Source organism: Zootermopsis nevadensis, unplaced genomic scaffold (genome assembly GCF_977971745.1).
Source record: "Zootermopsis nevadensis isolate Lab colony 2312 unplaced genomic scaffold, Znev_1.0 Znev_ptg000016l, whole genome shotgun sequence".
In the NCBI taxonomy this organism is placed as follows: Eukaryota; Metazoa; Arthropoda; class Insecta; order Blattodea; family Termopsidae; genus Zootermopsis; species Zootermopsis nevadensis.
The window spans coordinates 8399077-8420697 of NW_028259148.1; the positions used below are offsets into that span (position 1 = coordinate 8399077).

The 21621-nt window shown below is 37.8% G+C and overlaps 1 protein-coding gene across 11 annotated transcripts in view; it reads right to left on the reverse strand.

The window, feature by feature from the left end:
- Nucleotides 1-21621, reverse strand: part of unc-5 (netrin receptor unc-5) — a 530640-nt gene that overhangs the window by 35354 nt on the left and 473665 nt on the right. For all 11 annotated transcript variants that reach the window (XM_087349613.1, XM_087349610.1, XM_087349612.1 and 8 more), the window contains 2 exons: nucleotides 17618-17782; nucleotides 8723-8773 (listed from right to left, as the gene is read on the reverse strand). In XM_087349613.1, coding sequence (XP_087205739.1) covers nucleotides 8723-8773; nucleotides 17618-17782 — 216 coding nt within the window. The remainder of the gene's footprint in view (nucleotides 1-8722; nucleotides 8774-17617; nucleotides 17783-21621) is intronic.

Here is a 21621-nt window from a genome sequence, read left to right on the forward strand (position 1 = left end):
CAAATCATGTGTTACAAGCCTCAAGAGTTAAAATTGCCTACCTAGGACCATCCGTTACACTCTTTACGTCATCAGTGGTAAAAAAAAAATTCTACCGTGTTGCCACGTTTATGAGACAGTTCGCTAGTCGTTGCTGTCATCCTGTTTCGCTTTCACTTCGTGTTTCCTGCAGTACCTGTGTCTCCTTCATTAATATTTCCCCTACCTTGTAACTGCATCTTCCTATTCTGGAAAAACACATCGCTCTAGCTGTCATGTCAACGTTTGCTGCTGATAATGTACAAAGTTTAGTGCCATAACGATTTGTTCTAGACCCCAAAAAACTTCCAACGCTTGATGTTGGAAACACGTGATTTGCAGCAAAATTTTAACATATTTTTCCATATTATTTTCTCCCCAAATATCAGCGTTATCCTATGGCACAGGACTTATGTGACACTCGGTATATTTTATGATACACGAGAAAACCAATTGAATATTACATCGGTAAGAGAACTACAAAGATAATAGAGGATATTTTACTGGAAAAGAAGTGAATTCTGAAGACAGACAGTTGGGAATAACTTTACCTGAGGAAACCGAATTTATTTTATAGCATAGCTCCACACAAGGATCTCAAGACCAGGGTATATCTCAGACATTTCTTCCACACCGTACCCTGTCACAACGCTTACAATTTCTTCATCTTTCGGAGAAGATGAGATATTTCCTCTCTATAACATCGATGTCCTTTCTTTCCTATGCGAGTTCTATGCGTCTTTCATCTCATGATTTTATCCTACCTTCTGCCAAGAAGTCAAACTGCCGAAGTTTGATCCCCAAGAAAAGGCACGGAAAATTTCAACAATTTATGTTTAAGTATATGTGGCGTCCCATTTCCGCTTTGTAACCAGGAGTTAGCACGATACAACTGTGGGCTGTCAAATACAGGCCACAGAATTTACTTGCAGCCAATAGCAACTTATTCTAGTCTACCGCCTTCAATCAGTGTTCTCTGGTGTGGACATTCCATTTCAGGAGCACAAAAGATTATAAACTGAAACGAAAAAGAAATTCAAAGTTCTTTATGCAACCGAAAACTTCATCACCATGTTCACAAAATCCCGCCACCTGAATCACATAGATTCAGACTACAACCCCAACACCCGATTTTTAAAGATCTATGCCAATACTATTCACCCAGCTTCGTCCAAGTTTTCCGAGTGGTCCCTTCATTTAAGATTTCCCAACTAAATTTTTCTATGCACTTCTAATCTCTTCCATTTGTGCTACATACTTCGTCAATATCATCCTCTTCAATTTCATCACCTGAATGTGTAAAATATAATTAGTACTGAAATGTTTAAAATTTGTAATGATCGCAAATAAACTGTATGCCAAAATAAATATATGTATGACTCAATTAAAATATATGAATTAGCTCAGCTCTGAATTTGATACAGAAATTCTCCATTTAATTTTCTGTGAATCTTACGGTCCACTGATTACAAAACGGCAATTAAATTATATCCGATCGTTAGTGTTAGTAAATATGTTAAACCCTAAAGAATATTCCAGGAAATCATATTAGACGGAATATTTCTGACAAAGGTCGAGTTTCCATGGTTGGAAAATGTCACAGCATGGAAACAGTTTTCATCGGATAACGAGAATAGAAATACTGAAAGGGCGTGGAAACATTATATTAAAAAATAATCCCGAATAATTTAAAAGTGATCATCCTATTCCGTTATAGCGGCAATTAACTGGTAAGTACAAGAATTAACACAAGTGTGGGCGGTGTCGACAGTTATACGGTGAAAGCGAAAATATTTTACGATAAATGAATACCAAATTAAAAATATTTGTAACGTAGGCTCCGTGATACTTAATTGAAGTGTAATTGTTTGCGCATACTTGAGCCTTCTAAAGAACCCTCCATTTCATAGCTTTTAATGCGATGCTTCATTTTTATGTCGCTTTCAGTTAATTGGGGCGCAAGAAACTGGAGTATTCTTGACTTAATTGAAGAGGGATTCAGGAGGGCAAACATGAGGGAGCAAAAGACACTACAGTTATTGCACAGGGTTTGGGCGAAAAGGAAAACACGTCAGTGGAACGCCTTCAAACAAGTTACAGAGTACTCAACATTCTAATTTTACCTAGTACAATATTTGTATTGGTACAATGGCGAGGTTCAAACGGCGTGCATTTACATTAAACATCGAAGCCCCTTCACATTAGATTTAGACATTAAATTTATGCAATCATCGCTACTGCAGGCACATATGTAATATAAGTTCATATAATTTGTCACTTAGCATTACAGCATTTAAGAACTCTACTCTCTGCTTCCCTTCTGAGCGTCGCAAGAATTTAAGACTTCTACTCTCTGCTTCCCTTCTGAGCGTCGCAAGAATTTAAGACTTCTACTCTCTGCTTCCCTTCTAAGCGTGGCTGAATTTAAGACTGCTACTCTCTGCTTCCCTTTTGAGCGTGGCAGAATTTAAAGCCTCTACTCTCTGCTTCCCTTCTGAGCGTCGCAAGAATTTAAGACTTCTACTCTCTGCTTCCCTTCTGAGCGTGGCAGAATTTAAGACTATTACTCTCCGCTTCCCTTCTGAGCGTAGCAGAATTTAAAGCCTCTACTCTCTGCTTCCCTTCTGAGCGTGGCAGAATTTAAGACTATTACTCTCCGCTTCCCTTCTGAGCGTAGCAGAATTTAAAGCCTCTACTCTCTGCTTACCTTCTGAGCGTGGCAGAATTTAGGGCTCCTACTCTGCTATGGCTGGGCTACAGGGGCTCGATTTCCGTCAGGGGAATTAATTTTCTTTCGCCAAAGCTCGGAACAGATTCAGGAGCTGATACAGCCTCTTCTCCAGGGGTTAATCCCAATATTATGATCGCGTGGCACTTAACCCCCGCTTTCCTACATTTCTATATGAAGTGGCTATTAAAATTAGGGGTAGCTATATTCTTCAAAGAATGATTCCCCCAAACTTCATGTGAAATTATGATATGAAGAGAGAAGGATATTTGGTTTATTTATTATGTACGGCTGTGTAACACGAGATGAAGGGTCAGGATATAGGTCATTTCCGAGCGCCTCGCTGGAAGATACTATCTCCTCGTGCGAGAACAAGAAACTATGTAATATCGTACATACGAAAATTATCTATTTCCTTTAATATCCTAGAATTTAACTAGACGTACCCCAGAGAACGTGAGAAAATCTCCCCACCCACCAGAGGTTCGTTCTAAAGCAGCCATAACCACATACATACCTCCTTTCCATTCTATGCGGTAGCGGGAGGCAAAATTGGATTTTAAATGTCTGCAGCCCGTCATAACATCAACGTTTATTAAAGGAAGAAGAAAGGCAGGATCATGGTGTTCACCCCACGCACTCACTCATTTCCATAAGCAATCAAATATACGCCATAGCAGACAGGAACGTGTTTTAAACACGAACTAGTTTCTTCGAGTTCCCAGTACGTACTGCTGGTGTAAGCAGAAAGACCTACCATCACATGCATCTATTAAACGTCCTGAATCAACCGTTACAAATTAACAGAACGAATGTAAGAAATAAATTTATTGAATTATATTCATTTATACATAAAATATTTGCTTGTCACTGGATTTTTGCGGTCCACAGCTTTTCTATATAAATTTCCCTTTGCGTTACGTAATTCAGTTTTAGATCTGTTAACCCCTTCTCTCCAGCACCATAATTTCTAGTTATAACTTGCTGACATTACTCTCCCATTTACATAAAACTGTATACGGGAATATACCAATATTTATTCAAATCAATAGCCTTGGTATAATTTGTTATTCTCTTAAAATGACCGACATAAAAAGGCAATTGACACTCGAAGCAACACAGAAATTTCTCTCGAGTGACAATAAACTTATCCCAGCAACCTGCCTCAAACTGCAATCAACTTCAAGTTATCACCAGACCTTTTTTCACCGTTTTGCTTTCAAGACATCACCAATGCGTTGCCTGGATACACTCCTCTGTGTTGCATATATGAAATAGAAACAAAAGAGATGGTGTTTTCTAAGGGGTCCGGCCTCAATATTTAAGCTTCAGTCCAATTGCAGAAGCAATGCGGGTTGTATCCTCGCAATCGGGAAATCCCCGTTGGACGGGTGTTCCACGAGAAGATCGCCTTTTAAAAATCCACATAAAAACAAACTTTGGAAAATTTCCATAACATGAATAAATACATCCCTTGTTCAAAGTAAGATTTATGCAACGGTATTCGTTGTTTTTACAATGTTGAATTTTTGACAGGAAAAGAATAAACAGATCAGGTAGATTCCGATTAATCATTCCGATTAACCACAGTATACGAAGGAATAATGTAAGCCTATAAGTCTTTACATAAACTAATCCAGAGATTACTGACTTGAATATCAGAGATAGCGTAAACACAAACTAAGCGTTGTTCATGTCTGTATAATTAAACAAACTGCACGGAGCAGAGCCCTTCTTGATAAGCCGACAGTCTCTCATCCAGTGAACAAATTATACACATTAAATGGAATTCAAACGTTCATTACCGTGTTCACAAGAGCCCGTCACTAGTCCCTATCCTCAATCACAGTCTACAGCCTACTCTGTTAAGATCCATTTCAATATTATTCTCCAATCTAAGCCTTTGATGAAGCCGGCAAATTATAAAAATTCCGATTATAGTTTTTTAGCATTCACATCCGGTCACAAATTCCCCGACGCCACTGCAAATCCTTATGATGATCAACCTAGAGGTGCAACAAGCATGTCCCCTCGTCTTACTGTAAAACGCTGCCCTAAGAGATACGTCAGTATATAACCGAGCGACGGGTTTTAGAATTCTTAATAAGGGAGGCTTATCTTTTCATTAAACGCACGACAGCTTTGGTCCCATTTTATAGCCCTGAGGGTGAAAAGCATTCAAGGTGGACGGCAAGAACCGCTGTACAGACGGACATTACACCTTCCTTCCCTTTAATACACGTTTAAAGTCGGATATATCAAGAAAGAACTTCATTAAACACGGTCTTGAGGCAGAAAGTAAAAGACCGTTTCAGTTGAACTGATTTAAGGTACCTATTATTATACGGGTAAAGACGTTTATACTTATCATTAATGGAAATATGTTTCAAACACTAGAAGACTTTTAATACATTCACACGTGTTTTACAAAACGTGTTTAAACCGTATGTGAACGTGTATCTTGATGCTTCACGCCTTCGTCGTACGTCAATAATACGACAGAAAGAGGCCACTGTCCCTGTTAAACAAATGATATGACATGTAATATATTTGGTCTTTGAGGAATGTAAACAGATCCAACAAAAATTCGGCTAGTTCACCGTATATCACCTCTACGAATCAAGTTACCATAACGGATCAAAAGTGTGTGGTATATTCCAAGTGCACATTCTAGTCGTAATTCGTTTTGGAGCCCATATAACTGTTAGAGTAAGGTTCCAAACTGTCCCCCCAAAAGCGTTTTAAGTCCAGCGTTTACTGTTAACAGATTCATAAAGCACCTAGGTTAAATTAAAGCACCAAGACACGTCAAAACTGTCATTTTTTGGACAGAGTTTGTTCCCGAACCATTTAACGCGGCTGATTGCCCGAGAAGATTTTATTGATATATATATATATATATATATATATATATATATATATATATATTAGTCGTGTTTCCTGCTTTATTAAAAGTTTTTAAACTCCTCCTTCGATCAAACAGCTACTATAAGTCATTTGACGTTTTTAATCCTAGGCTGTTTGTGCGTCTATAAAACTATCAAAATTCAATTACGAATCTTGATTTGTATTACCAGGATTAAATATTTAAGAGTCAATATTTTTAAGGAATAAAATAAATTCTTGTAAAAGGTGAGGATACAGAATTTAAAATAAAACATCGAGAGAGAAAGAAAAAAAGCTGTCAATTACCAGGGCAAACCCTCGCACTGGGGTGCTGGGTGCCGTGATTAATATCGGAGACTGCCTTGTACTTCACAAGGGTTGAACAGACGGGGATGAGATTTTCGCCATGTTTCTGCTACGAGATCTTCTTACTTGGAAGGAGATAAGAAGGGAATACCACAGCGTCTCTAAGATTAAATTCGCAGTTGTCTCCCACTGTTCACCGCACTCAATTCAATAGGAATTTCCCTTTATTCGCCTGTTCCCAATCTCGGGGTGTTTGTACCAACCCCCTTTCTTTCGTGAGCTTCAGTTTAGTTCGAATTGTAGAAAGTCACCAGCCACAAACGCCCACAATTCGAGGAAAACCTAACCAATCTCGAATAAATGGAATATGTGTTGGAATGTGTCTGTCTGTCTGTCTGTTCCCTCGTGCCCGCTGTGTCACAGACTGACGGCTGACAGCTGTCCGTCCTCCAGAATTGCGTTTAACTGCCAGAACGTCCCGAAGGGAGCAGCTGAACGTCTATGTGTGACATCACCGTCAAAGTACGATTCTATGGATGTGGTAGCCAATCAAGAGAATGCAATCAGAGGAGGATGAGATAGGATCACGCATGGAAGAAATGATAAATGCTTATAAAGTTTGGTTGGAAAACTTTATGGGAAAATACCAGTTGCAAGTCGCAAGAATAGCTTAGGGAGTAGACTGGATTAATCTGGCTTAAGACAGGCCCCAATGGTGGATTTCTATAATCACAGCACTGAACCTTGGTTTCATGGAAGATAGGGCATAAATTGAGTGGTTGGGCGACTAGCAGCTTCTAAAGAGGATTCCGTAGAAGTGTGCCGAAGCTGTTTTGTGACGTAACACATTTATGTGGACGTCGCTGACAAACTGGTGGCCACAGTTCGCGGACTGCCCAGAAAGATGATATTTTATAACAAAATTATAGCCGAAGAGGAAAATGGGCCAGAACGGAAAAGGTTTTTGTATAAGTCCAGTGGAGAAAATGTTTGCTCAGCAGAAAGTAAGGACAGGGGGATAAATAATAACGGTATAATCTATAGATATTTTCTTAAAGTTTAGTACAATATCTGCTAGCGCGACCTTGAAGCGACATAACAGATTGAGGGTAAAGTATGAAGACGATCAGATACACGATTATAGAGTGTGGCTATCATATGGCATTAGTAAATAATCGTGAATAAATTACGAATGTTATAGAATATATATTATATCTGACGATTAATAAAATTGAATTCTTTCAAATACCTTGTCAGTGACGTAACTCAAGGGCGGAGTTATTTTGCGTCCACTGTACACGTTACAGAGCCAGGCTCAAAAGAAATGTTACCTTACTTAATAATAAAATTATTTTTTTTTGCTGAAAGCACTGTTAATATTACGTGACAGCTGCTCAAACAAAATCCCCGAAAATGCCACGTGTGGTCTGTCTGCATTTCGTTCATTGTTTGTCAGCCTTGACAGAAAGAGATTCGTGTGAAACTTCAGAGATGCCAGAAGCGGAACGAGACAACATAACCGAGAGAAATGTCCCAAGACAAATTAAAGTTAGTTATAGTGTCTGAAACGAGAGGGCAGGGCTTACGCGTCACACAAATAATATCCCTTTAAAAACAGACTGCTACCTAACAAGCGTGTGAAAGTTAGGAGTGTCCTAAGACCCTTCTCTCAAATATGATTTCAAGTTTTAACTTTTAAATGTTTTTCAGGGGTAAAAACATTCGTGGATCGGGGCAGAAATCATATCTAATTGCACAAAACTCATTCCGACAAATTACTTGTTTTAATGTTATAAGTATTTAGTTATTGTACGTTTACAGTCAAACACTAAAATACAATTGAATAAAAATTTCCTTGGATATTATCCATCGTCTAGTAAATATAAAACGTAAAACGACGTTTCGGAGATGGGACTCTATCTCCGTCTTCAGGTAGTGGGCCCAACTGTGTAGGAACCTGAAGACGGAGAGAATTTTATAATCTATATACGTACAAAGTGTCACATTCTTAACTTAAGTCATCTATTTTTAACGCTAATAAATTTAAAAGTAAGTAAGAAATATTCGCACAGTCGCCATGTTTTTACTTCACATTCAATATAAACTTACCTTTACAAAAGTTACATACTTCCTCACAAGTTAATGCGTCCGCCATGTTGATATTGAAGATTGTGGGAAATTAAATAGTAGTGTCCCAACATTGGTGCGCTTTATAATAAACAGGGATCATATCAAACTTCGTAAAAATCTGTTAAATGGTTCAAAAGTTGAGAGCACACACACAGAACACGGTGATATCACAATCCTAATTATTTTTACTTAACACAAAATAGGCTAAAAATGTTAATACGATAGAGAATTCGTTTAAATAATGTTCTGGAACACGGATCATTAGAGCATTTTTTAATCATTTTAAGACGCTGTGTAAGTTGAACACGTCGCAAAAGGACTAAATATAGAAAGAACGCGTCTATATGGGCTATTTACTACCCCATGAGCAGTAGAACACTCAACTGCATATAAAAAAGTAACACGATGCACAAAAGCTAAGAAATACAGCGCAGAGACAAACTTGAATAACAAAAGACAAGCAAGATTAACGTTCGATTAATTTCCTTACAATTAGCTTCTTATAAATCGAAAATGACCTGTGTAATCGAAAGTTTACTTTAATATCTCGATTCGATGTCTTTCGACCTAATCGAAGGAAAAGAAACAACATTCAGCTGTTGTTGACACAGAACAAAGCTTTGGGTTTAAACAAACAAAATGGCGCCTCCTTACCTTCTTCAGCTAACTGCGTTCCATCATAGTTCACTATGTCTTCTTTTCCAACTGCAAAAGATAAAGAAAACATCATGTTAGATTTTAAGTGTTCGTGTTTTTTCACTTACCTTAAAATAAACAAAAGAAAGTCTATGAGTGACGTAAGCGAGTTATAGAGAAGTGTCCACATTTCGTTTACAAGAAAAACAACAGAATACAAAGATTAGCAAATAATCTGTAAGCTAGCACATCACCAATTATTATTAGGGAAAAGTAAGTGTAGACGAGAAGATAATATTAAAGTGGGTCTTAAAATAAATAAGATGTGAGGTTATGAGGTAGATTTATCTGAGTGAGGATACAGTGCGATGGTAGACGTTTGTGAACACGGTAATAAACCATACGGTTTATTTTGTTTTAAATAATTTCTATGTGGGTAAAGAAATTTCATTTTTCACTGATTTGTGTAACGTATTCTGAAAACAACCCAGATAACTGAAATGCGACGTTCATAATTTATTTAATTTTTACAACAGCCTAACCTCACCCTTGCACGAACATTACTCGTAGAACTGGAAACAACGCAAAAATCTCAAAAATATTTTTACTGTTGTCATAAAGTCGTATTTCATTGCATTTATACGGCTTTATCTGATGATAAACTTACATCGAAACAACAGTGTTACTCTCCGATCTTGCAATGACCGAAGTAAGATATAACTATTTGAAAACAAAGTCAAAACGATAAAACACGAGGGTGCGTTAGACCGTGTGATCGGCGTCATCACTGAGGTTTCCAGTAGACATAGCAATGTCTGATGAAAGTAACGAGTTGATACAGCGTTCACGCATCAGCACATTTGTATTTTCCTCTGTAAGAAATAGATCCACTTCTAGAATAATTGGTTAAAAAACAGTGGGTAGACGAGGTACAGTCTGAAGTACATAAAACTTCAAAGATCGTCTTTTACATCTCTTTATATGACAGTCTTGATACGAAATTATTTCAGGTAAAAATCTAAATCTGACAACGTTAATCAACATATTGTTTGCATGTTGTGTTCAACATTTAGTGCCTGGTGTATATTTGATACACAAGTCGTTTCGAGAGCCCGCTTTAATCCCTTCTTCAGGTTCTCAAAACGACGCGTATCTCAACTATAACCTACTTCATGCAATAGACAATATCCAATATAATGCATATTATAAGCAATTTTGTTTTGTCTGCTTGAATACTTGATTGCTGATCGTGTTTTGTTATGGGATTTTGTGCTTCATAATATAATAATTATTTTCTCGTTGCCATGGTCATACATAATTATAACCTCTATATAAGATAATTTCTAAAGTTTCCGTACGTAAAATCGCATTATATTGTATTACAATCTTTAATCTACTAAATATAAGCAACGACTTTAATTTTTTGTTCGACATTACTTAGTTTTAATTTCTGTATTCTGCTTTGTGGAATCGCAATTAAACAATCCACTGTTCACTCACCCCTGGCCTATTACATACACAAAATGCATAAAAACGCTCATTTACATGTTAACGCTTGGCAGATTCTTTTATTAAGCAAACGTAAGTTACGATTTCAATTCTTATATGTTCTGAATCACTTTTCAATTAAAAAAGTTGTCAGTGGAACCACGGTTCCGGAGAATTTGACGTAGATACGTCTATACGGAAAGGAAGTTTATATATTGGCTTTATTCTAAATATTTCCTTTATACATGCATTACAATTGAGTAAAGTTTGATTAAGACATTGATTATTCAACTTCAATTACGCTTAAAATGGGTCAGTGGTAGCTGAATGTAATGTAATGTAAGGTAATGTAATGTAATGTTTTGTAGGTAACAACAATGCCGAGTAAACAGATGACGTTTCGTAGGTAACAAAAATGCCTGAATGCTTAACTTGAATTAGTTACGCTTAAGATGGGTCTGTGGTAGATAAATGTAATATAAAGTAATGTATTTTAATGTAATGTAATGTAAAGTTTCCTAGGTAACAATAATGCCGAGTAAACAGATGAGGTTTCCTAGGTAACAATAATGCCGAGTAAACACGTCGTTCCCTAGGTAACAATTGTTACACTTTTTCGTTTCCCTTTTTCGTTCCACTTTTTTGCCGAATGACCCTTCCTTATAGACGTATTTACGTCAAAACATGTTTTAAGTACTGCTTTAAAATTTCCCATTATTTTTACGGGCAATTTTATAGTGCTGATATAATAAATCACAAATGTTATACAGGTCTTCTTTTAAGAAACGCTATAAAGCTTACAGTTATTCAATAAGTTAATCAGTTAATAGTTACGTTTATTACTGTATCGGAGAGAAGTTATAATAAAGATTGAAATGATACGAGACATCAAAATGGACACATTAGGTAGGGCACACTTGTGGAAAAAGATCGAGTAGAGAGTGTAGTAGAAACGCGAGTGCCAAAAGAGAATAAAGATATACAGCGAAGTAAAGATAAAGAGGTCTAGAAAAAGAGTAAAAAAATGTAGAAAGAAGGATGATTCATTGTCTTTTCCTTGGCTTAGTCTTGTCATCATGTATCATGAAGACTGAGTTCCATAGAGTGGGCACAGACAAAGAGAAGATACACAAGATATCCATTACATGAAGACCACAATGTGCCCAACTAAAAAACAGTATCATAAAAAAGATACCTAGCCATTTATTAGAAGCCCACCCATCTATGAATCCAACGACATGTCGCATCCGGTTACAAAGTCTATAAAAAGCAGTGTCGTAATCAAAAACAAACTTTAAAAAGAAAACTTCTTCCCCCACTTCCATTCACAAATTCTAATTTCTTTCAAACGTCAAATTCATTATAACGTAATGAATTAGCTGGTTTTTAAAGGCAAAGACTTTTAAAGTAACAATGTTTTGAGATACGCAACTCTGACGGAGAACTTAACGCACGGACGTTTAATTTTTCCAGAATTGCCAACTTAAAGAAGCCAATTAGAGCATGGTAATTATTATAGTTGATACGAAAGCTCTTTTCAGTGACCCTGTACTATTAATTCGTGTCGAGTGCTTTGTCCAGATCCGTAATACAAACGGCCATTAGTTTATTGCTACAGCAAAATACAAGCACACATTACACATAACATTTAAGACTGTTTCATGTAAATAAAAGCTCTTGTAATTTACCGGAACACTTGCCCCGTGTCTGAAGATATTGATTACATGTTACTGGGGAAACATCCGAGACATAATAATCTAGAGATGAAATGGATGTTGAAACGAGAAAGAGTAGAGTTGTAAAATAACGTACGCCTTGTCTGGGAAGCTGACCTGCGTTAAGCCCTAACAAGTCACGACCGCTTTGTGTACGTCGGTCTCGCCTTTGTGTTCATACCGGCGTACAAGTCTCAATGTTGTAATTAAACTGTAACTTACCTACGAGGGACATTACACTAGTTTTTAATTCCATGTTTAAAGTGTTCACAACAGCCCGCCAAGGGTCCCAATTACAAGCCAGATATATCCAATCCAGGTCCTCCCTAGTTCCTCAAGATTAATTTTAATATTATCCTTCCATCTAGGTCTTCCGATCTTACTTTTCCCTACACGCTTTATAGTCAAAATTTTTAATGCAGTTTCTGTCTGTATTGCGTGCCCCGTAGATCTCCCCCCCCCCCCCAAGGCATAATAAGCAATATCATTTAGTTTCTTGTATATAGGCCTACAAATTTAATTAGTCCAAGACAGAATGAATGAGTCGAGTTTTAGGATACAAAGACTGCTCCATTGTGCTTATTTGACGACACCTCTTAAATGAGCTGACAGGGATTTAATAAAGGCGATCGTAGTCTACTCAACTACTTAAACCCCAGTGGTAACAATACGGAACACCTGCTTTAATATTCACACACTCCATTTCTTGTCAACAGATTGTGTAGATATATATGATTCGTTTAATTCTCAGAATAAACAACAATTATTCCCCTGAACAGCATTATCCATTTGATCTTTCTAACAGAGGCGCTGTGTTCTCTTTGAGGTACGTACTTAATTTTAGGCATTATTTAGACGAACTTTGTACTGAAATAAGTTGATGGACTACAATTTTCCTTCCGGAACAGACGGAAACGAAGCAAAACTTCTGTCGAAACAGCGCGAAAAAGAACAATGTCTCTTGAGAGCCAAGCACCGTGACATGGAGCTCGGTTATGCAGAAAGATTTACTTTAGAGAGCATTCATAAATCCATGGTATAGATGGCTGACTATTGGTACTAATACGAATGAAAAAAGTGTATTCAGAGACATAACAGAAATATGTGACATCAAAGAGAAACCAACTCTGAAATTATCTGGGGGAGGCCTGGTTGTTTTCGAAAAGTAAATCCGGAAGACTGGAAGCAGGTTAGGTTAGGTTAGGTTAGGTTAAGTTAGTTAAGGTTCGGGCTTTACAAGACAGGACCACCAAGTAAATACAGGCATGAGAGAAAAATTAACTGTGGAGATACATAGAATGAAGACAACGTTTATACCAAAGCAAGAACACTGGACGTATTATGCCATGTTTTAGTTCTCAAATTATACACGATGTTTGGCCCCAAAATGTCCCGATTTTAACACACTAAGTTTGAGATGCATGCAAAATAACTAATTGTATATTACTGTTTGATACTTCAATTGAAACGTGTGGATATGCATTTAAATGAAATTACAATTTGTGTACGCTTGAGAGAAAATATAAAACCGAAAAATACGCCAATGAGATGTCCCCCAGAACATGTCACCTCTCTTTAAGAGACCCTCAACAGTCACTGAGTTTGACGTCAGAGGGCTCAAAAACACGCGATTAATCGAAATCCCGGAGGATTCATAACGACGATAATGATCATCTCAGCAGTTCATGCAGAATATAAATAATGAGAAATATGATACTTCTTAAACAATACAATACTGATCACCTATTGGGTATAAACCTACGAAGAGATGGAAAAGAATGAGTTGGTGAGTTTCTTGTCATCTCGAGAGTTGGATCAATGAGAGCAAGGTGGTTTCTTAGGTGACGACACGTCCAATGGCTTCTGAGTGCTCACATCACATATACCTCAGAAGCTGTTTGTTTGGACAAGATGGAGTTTTGTACAGCAAACGAAATGGAGTGCAATACCTTATAAGGCCACACTTTCACAACCGAGTCCATTTGTTAAACAAACATTTAAATTCGTATTGATACGTTATATGAATTTATAAATATTATATTCAAAAGAAAATACGGCATCAAAAATAAAATTATTAAAAACATCAAAGCTGGACATTATAAAGCAAGTATTTTCTGAATGTTCTGTTCTCTGTGTAAAAATAAATCGTCGTGATTAAATGGCTGTCATTCGAGCTTCACATTCGAGATGTTTTGAGTTCGATTGTCGACCCGAGACGAACCATAGATACTGTCGACTTTTGTACATTCCTTCACTTCTAAGTAAGTGCTGGGTTATATCTGAAATACGCCACGGCCAATTCCTTCTTCATACGTTCAAATTCATTATTCAATATCGCACTTTCATGTGACACTACATAAAGGACAATTTGACAAAACTAACTCATGTAGACAATGGAAAAACATAATCAGATTATATCAACATTATTGTAACTAGACATTCTGTGAAGAATTCATGAAGCCCGTTTCCTTCCAGATGCTTCAAAGGACACAGCACAAACTACGTGTATAAATTACCAACAATACACTTTAATGATCCAGAGCTATACAAAAGTGTAACTCAAGTGATTCAAAATGAGGACATTTCAATGAAATTCTATCGTTCCACACGGGGCTAAATAAGGCGAGATCGATTGATGTCCGAATACTAGTATTTGTTTGTGGATCAGAAATCGACTTAGAAATGTGTGTCACATAACGGCATATTGCCGTTATAAAACAATTCACTCCTGGGGCCTAAAACTTTGTATTTTTCCAGGAATGCGCTGTGCAAACCTTCCCAAACTCGAAAAGGAACTTGACAAACAGTTTTAGGTGAATATATTTCGTAATGTACGACTTTATATAAAAAGTAATTAGCATGCCAAATCTTAAATCAGTACGAAGCAACTCAACAGTGTTACCAGCTGCTGCACAAAAATTACCAGTCTGGTTATTTAATTGCGAGACCTGGTATATCTAAGAAAGTGTTTCAGCAAGGTGTAGAGATCAACGTTCAATAGCGCGCTCAAAATCGTAATCCTAGGGCAATAAAACAGTGCCGATATAAGTAAAAGGCATAGTGGAAATCCATAATCGATACGAGAGAACTGGCGACAATTCAGTGTGGGACCTCATGGTCACTAGCCGCTTCACAAGCAGGACTCCGCACTGTAACGTAGTTTCGACCTCCTGAGTCCATTCTTACGACCAACGCAAAGTGTTCACAAAAACAGAACAATTTGTACGTAAGTCTTTAATTACAGATATGAGGACCAGTCGCAGCCATTATCACAAGCCTTATTTTACTTATACAGGGTGATTCAAAGCTCTATTATAGTACTACGGAAGGTTTTATGATAGATAATCAGAAGCAAAATTTAAACCATGTTTTTTTAGCAGATTCACCACCGTTTCCAAGTGAAGACTTTTTACATCGATGCATTTTTATTACGATAATTTGATATGGAATCAGATAAGTACTCATAAAAGTACTGTGAAGTGACAACTGAAAAAGTTACAAAGGGGCAGAATTTGCTTTCACTGCAAAGAAGGAAATTGTAACCGTCCACCTCTATTTGCACTTGTATCCCGACTAGCTGAGGTGGGTTAGGCACAGTTTGTTATAGGATGCTTGTTGTTGTTGTTGTTGTTGTGGTAGGCGCACGAGATCTATTACTCAAGGAATATACGTGTGATAGGAACTTGCGTGCGGAATGATGCAACCATCTTACAACGTCTAAACTTTACTTTATTATAACATACGAGCTACACGTCTGTTCCAGAACGTGCCAGAAGCCTATGTCCCCTTGATACTAGCCGACGCGAGAGAACCGGACCTCAAAAAGAAAACAATTACTTCCCACCAGCTAATTTTCGTTTCTGACCATTGTCAACAACACGTCACAATCGCCAGCCCGCATAGCACACAACCGGATTTACAATCTTGGTAGCCTGTAGGGAATTGAACTCAGAACAGGCTGTCACAAATTCAAATAACATGTTTTGTCAAAACGAATTATTTCCATTTTTTAAAAATCCACAATCACAAGGTTAAAAGCGTCATATACATAAAAAACGTGTTAACTCGGAAACATTGGCACATCTGGAAAAAAAATTAAATTTTCTGTTCCGAATTATCTCCCTAATAACCTCTTTGATTACTGCAGCACACCTTGAAATTACCCTGTATAATTAGACGTTATTTGTAAAAGTGGCCACTTTAGCCGAAGAATACGAGGTCCTGTCAAGAATTCCTGATCGAAAGTCGAGGCTGAGAAACACATCCTCATAAACATTATCCTGAAAGACGTATTCTACAATAAATTTACAGCGCACAAACAAAATTCGTGTGTATTTATATCAACACTTGTAAATGTAACAGTGTGCTTGTACTGAATTTAAAATTACTCATGAAATTCTAATTCGTGTGTCACGAGAGTCACGAATAATAAATCACGTAGGAGTAGGCGTGTTTTATATGAAGGGTGGGTACTGACTCGTTCCTCTTTTTTATGCAGCCTTACGATGAGTCTGATATTAATAAATTGTAGCTGAAACCCGTGAAAGATTTATTGTAACAAGAGTAAAGGGGTTTCGGTTTTATTTCATTATCTTCCAAAATGTTACATGTAAGCGAAAAATGTTTTCCATGGTCAACGGGCAAATTACAGCTGCGCTATGTAATATTTAACCGAGCTCTTTGCTCCTTTAGGTCGTGTTTCAAAAGTCGTGAAGCAGTATATGCACAGTTATGTTTCAATTACATTGGTGGAAAATATGCTAAAACAAATCGAACCTCGATTTATATTTCCGTGTCCCAACATAGCAACATATAAATGCGTAAACATGGTGTGTTAAAATATATAAAATTGATCCTCAGACCTTTTTCTATTGTATGTAGACCCAGTAGGGTTTATTGGGTTTTTGGACTTTGCCCAATGCCCAAAATTAAAATATATACAACTTTTCGAAAACCGAATCAGTTTACGTCTTCAGGTACATAGTCCAAGGTCACCTAATCTGTTGGGCCCGTTAGAAAGAGCTAGTCTCAGTCACTGGACAACCTTGTTCAGAACAGAAACCTAAGTACAAAAACCTCAGGTCAGGTTCTGTCGAAGAGAGACAATAAAAAGATATATCGATAAAAATTATAGAAAAGGTACAAAACTCAAAGACTACAAATAAAATAGTGGAGGAAATAAAATACATCAAACCGAGTCTCAAAACCCAACCCTCAAACTCCGTGCTTTTCCTCAGTTGTAAGGCAAATACCAGTGTATAATTCAAAAGGGGCACGACCCGCCATCCCCAATCACGGAGGCCTTCAGCTGAAATGATTTCCCTCAAGTCGCAAAGGCCTTTAGCCGAAGCGATCCCACCCCTTCTGGGTTCAAATCCCAGGGAACCATCCAACTAAAATCCTTTTCAGGAAGGACAAGTTTCCTGACAATCTCTCATCAGCAGCAGCAGACCCCAGTTTGAATAGGCAAGGCTTCTTCCGCGACAAACCCCCGTTAGCGGAAGCACACTCCCGTTTTAGTCGTAAAGCTCTGTTTACCATTTACAGCAAGCGTTTCGTACGCAGGAATGGTGTTATCTAGCAAGGGACGATGTACTGCGCTTGCGAGGGACTCCGCCCTCAGTCAAAACCCTACAGAATCCAAGTATGCAAATGCACTTATGCAGGCAACAGAAGAAAACCGAAGCGAGCAGCATTTATAATCACTCACCAAGGCACATTCCGCCGGTACAGTTCGCAGAGGCGAGGTCTCTGCCCAGACAGTATTTCCCACCGTTACTTGGCGAAGGACTGGCACAACTTCGACGTCGATGATGTTTGCAGTCCGGTCCACAGGCAGACCACTGCGTCCACGACGACCATCGCCCGTCCACTGCTGCAGAAAAAGAAAAAGAAACCATCAGATCTGCCGTCTGTAGCGATATTTAACACTCGTGATACCTCATGACATTCACAATCATTCTACTGTTAACTCCAAGGAAAAGGGCCCAATTGAAGAGTGATTTTCCTTAACAAACCATGTCAGTTTTTCATAATATTTTGTTTCCTTTTCCAGCCTTGCATGTTCTGTTTAAATTACATATTGCACGTAACAGTAAGTTCTATGTTATTCGCATTACAATACAAAGAAATTTTCCATTTTGGCAGAAATCTGAACAGTTTGAAATGCCATACTGCTCTATACCAGCGCGCGTGTGCCATTTTGACTGTGTTACAAACATGGAGATTACAGCAAAAGAGTTACTGCAGTCACTGAAGACATGTTCCGGTTGAAGGCACTGCCTTGTTAGCAACAGACGTTTGGTTTACAATAATGACTTCGTATATATTATAGCGGATTCATAATGTGGCTATTTATAACATGCCCACTGCTTTAGAAGAGTCATCTGACTTAGTGCATTATGGAACAAACTAAAATATATTATAAGCACTGAAAAAAAGAGAAAAAAGTTTCAGAAATTAAGTTAACATCACCCAGCTCTAGACAATAATAAAACACAGATGTATTTTTCCTACATAAAAGATAGTAGTTACACTTTATTTTAATTTCCTGAAAAATTACTGTCTTTCGACTTTTTTTTTTACTCCGAAAATCACTCTTGAATTTTGGAAGCAAATACTCGCTCAGCGAAACAAGGAGCTCTTGATTTTAAAAAAAATCCGAAGGTTCATCACACTTTAACCACTGAATTGCATACAAAGCCGGCTGAACCCAATCCGAACCATCTCGCACTGTTTCTTCAAGATCCATGCTAACTTCCAACTTACGCTAAGGTCTCCTTAATGACTTCTCCCCTCTCGGCTTCCTTACTACAATTCTCTATGTATTTCTTATCTACATTATGTAATGTATGCAATAGACTGTCCAGGAAAGGAGAGAACAGATTCATGGATGCTGGTAACTGTGTGAGGGCGGCCGGAAGTGATGTTCTGCGCATGCGCAGTGAACATTCGTCTGAAGGAAAAACATCAGTCCCTCCTTGGTTATACTTCATGTTTTCAGGGGATAAAAAAGAATGCCTTTTGATTTGTTGCGCCATTTGGTGTCGTAAAAACTGAGCGACTGCCCTCATTAAACAATGTTTTATATCTGATACAGTGGCATATTACTATAATAAACAAAGATTTGCCACAAATCATATAACTGATATTTTTTTAAATCGTAGGAATAAACCAATGATAGAAATGGGTGGAATAATACGATTTGACACTCCTGTCTGCACGAAGCCACAGAAACAATTCTTTCAGACTTCCGGGCAACATGCCTATTTCCGAGTTACAGCTATACCATTCATCACGATTGCGATCAATCGATTATCAGGCGACACACAATCTCGCTCTACAAATTTGTACATAACGTAGGCCGATATCACCTTACACAGAGCCCCAAATATTGGTCCAGAAAGATTCAACCCTTGCTACATTGAAACAACACCCCTACCTCCACCCCAATTGCTTCTGTGAGACAAACAAACATTTTCCCCCTCCAGTTTTCAATGGAACGTTGAAAATACTGATGTTTCTGTACACGTATGTATGTGAGGAAGTATCAGAGGGGGGAAGGGTGAAGGGTGAGAAAATAGGAAATTCAACTACCCCTTCTCTCATTTTTGCCCCTTTATTCACCCTCATTTTTATTCAATTTCCATTTGGTTTGGGTTCCCCCCGTCGCGTCTGTTTGTAGGTATCTGTGATAAATCTATAGTATTTGGACGACAGCGATAATCCCGATACTTGACATATCTGATGTAACTTTACTGATTCTCGACAATATTGCACCCGCATAACACTCCAAAGCGCACGGGAAATTATACACGTGAGTTTTGAACACCAAAATACTGAAATGACAATTTCTGGACAGAAATACCGGGTGAGGCAAAAAATTACGTCTTTCAAAAACAGTGTTAAATATTAACTGCTGAACGGATCTAAATGAAACTCATGTAGGCTGTGCAGAACATAACTAAGTTTGTGTACAGAGAAATTTGTTCAGTTTGGTTGATTCGTTATACAGAAAAATATTTTCATTTTGAATTTTGAAAATATGCACAGTTACATTCAAGTGACCCGCTTCTTGAAACTGCAGGATGATGCCAATTCTGTGTGCCACGTGTTCAGAACTTTTGAAATCCACGGAATTACCAACAAATCATTCGGATTCAAAAGTTTTAGATTATCTGTGAAACGAACTTATAAACAACCGATCCGCCATCTACCAATAGAAAATGCGGGTCAGAGCCATATTTTCAGTTGGTAAACCTGAAAGTAAGAAGCAAGTGGGGAGACCAAGGCGTAAAAGCTGACAGGATACACAAAATTAATTTAAAACACCTAAGATTCAGGACATTCCCGCCAACGAATGAAATATCCTCATCCAATTGAATCCAGTCTATATACGAACACTGTCTCTAAAATATACTTCAATACTGCCTTTCCATTAACGCCCATTTCTTTTAAATGACCTTTTACCTTCAATTTCACAGACTGAACTTGTATATGCCCGCAATACGTACTACGCGCCCACCCCAAAGATTTTGTGATCAGTACAAAGCATGAAACTTCTCATTAAGTATGTAAATTTGTCCATTTGTTATTTCCTCTATCTCAGATCCAAATATTCTCCTCAATACTTCTTTCTCAAAAACCCTCAAAGCACACAAACCCAGAATTTTAATTATAATTTTATAAAAATTTAAATATCTACCAGTTCGTGAGACAAGAAAATACGTAATATTCCTTTGAACTCACCCCGAGGTACATAAATAAAGTCGTTCTTTTATACACTGGACGCTGGCAACGTCAAAGCAGTGTAGAAGCTACTTTGCGGAAACTCTCACTGCATTTATCACTGACCGACCATTGTCCGTCCTCTCGGCACTGCCAACACCCCCCCCCCCTCTTCTGGCACCTGACCAACACCAAAAATCCATTCCCTAATATATTCACTCTCCGCTTCCGTCCACACACAGAAATTCAGCTGCAGGCTTCCCTACTTAAAAATCACTTCGACTACAAGGTCTGAGCGCAACCCTAACTGCTTCTCTGGGAATTAGCTTCATTCCCATGGTTTGTGTCCAGAACGTGGCAAGACAGGACCTCACAAACATTCGGTCCCATCGAACGGAAAGCAAAGTCACGTGATAGTGAGTGTACATAAATATACTGTTATGGATTTCATTCCTGTAACCTGATTTTCAATAACTACTATGACACGGGGGTGTAGAGAGGGCATGGAGGCAAAGTTCTACGAATTAACAACAATTAAACTATGAAGATGGCCTTGAGGATATTAGAAAACAAAGTGATGAGAATATTTGGACCAGGAAGTAAAAATAAACTAAAGAAAATTACATGAGGAATTTCATAATTTACACTGTTCTTCAACAATTATTAGGGCGATCTAATTCAAGGAGAATCAGAGGGCCGAGACATATAACAGAGTAAATATAAGAAATTTACAACATTTTAGTCGAAGAAGCTGAAGGAAAGACGCCACTTAGGTCACCTATACGTAGATGTGAATATAATATTAAAATGGATCTTAAATAGAATTGGGGCGTATGGAGTGGACCATGTTTACGTGATTCGGAACAAAGTCCTCTAATGGTCTCTTCTGAACCTTTAGGTTCCATAAAGTGAGCGAAATTGTTGACTAGCTGAGCGAGAAATATACTTTTATTGTTATAAATATCTTAGTACGATATTTCATTCTGT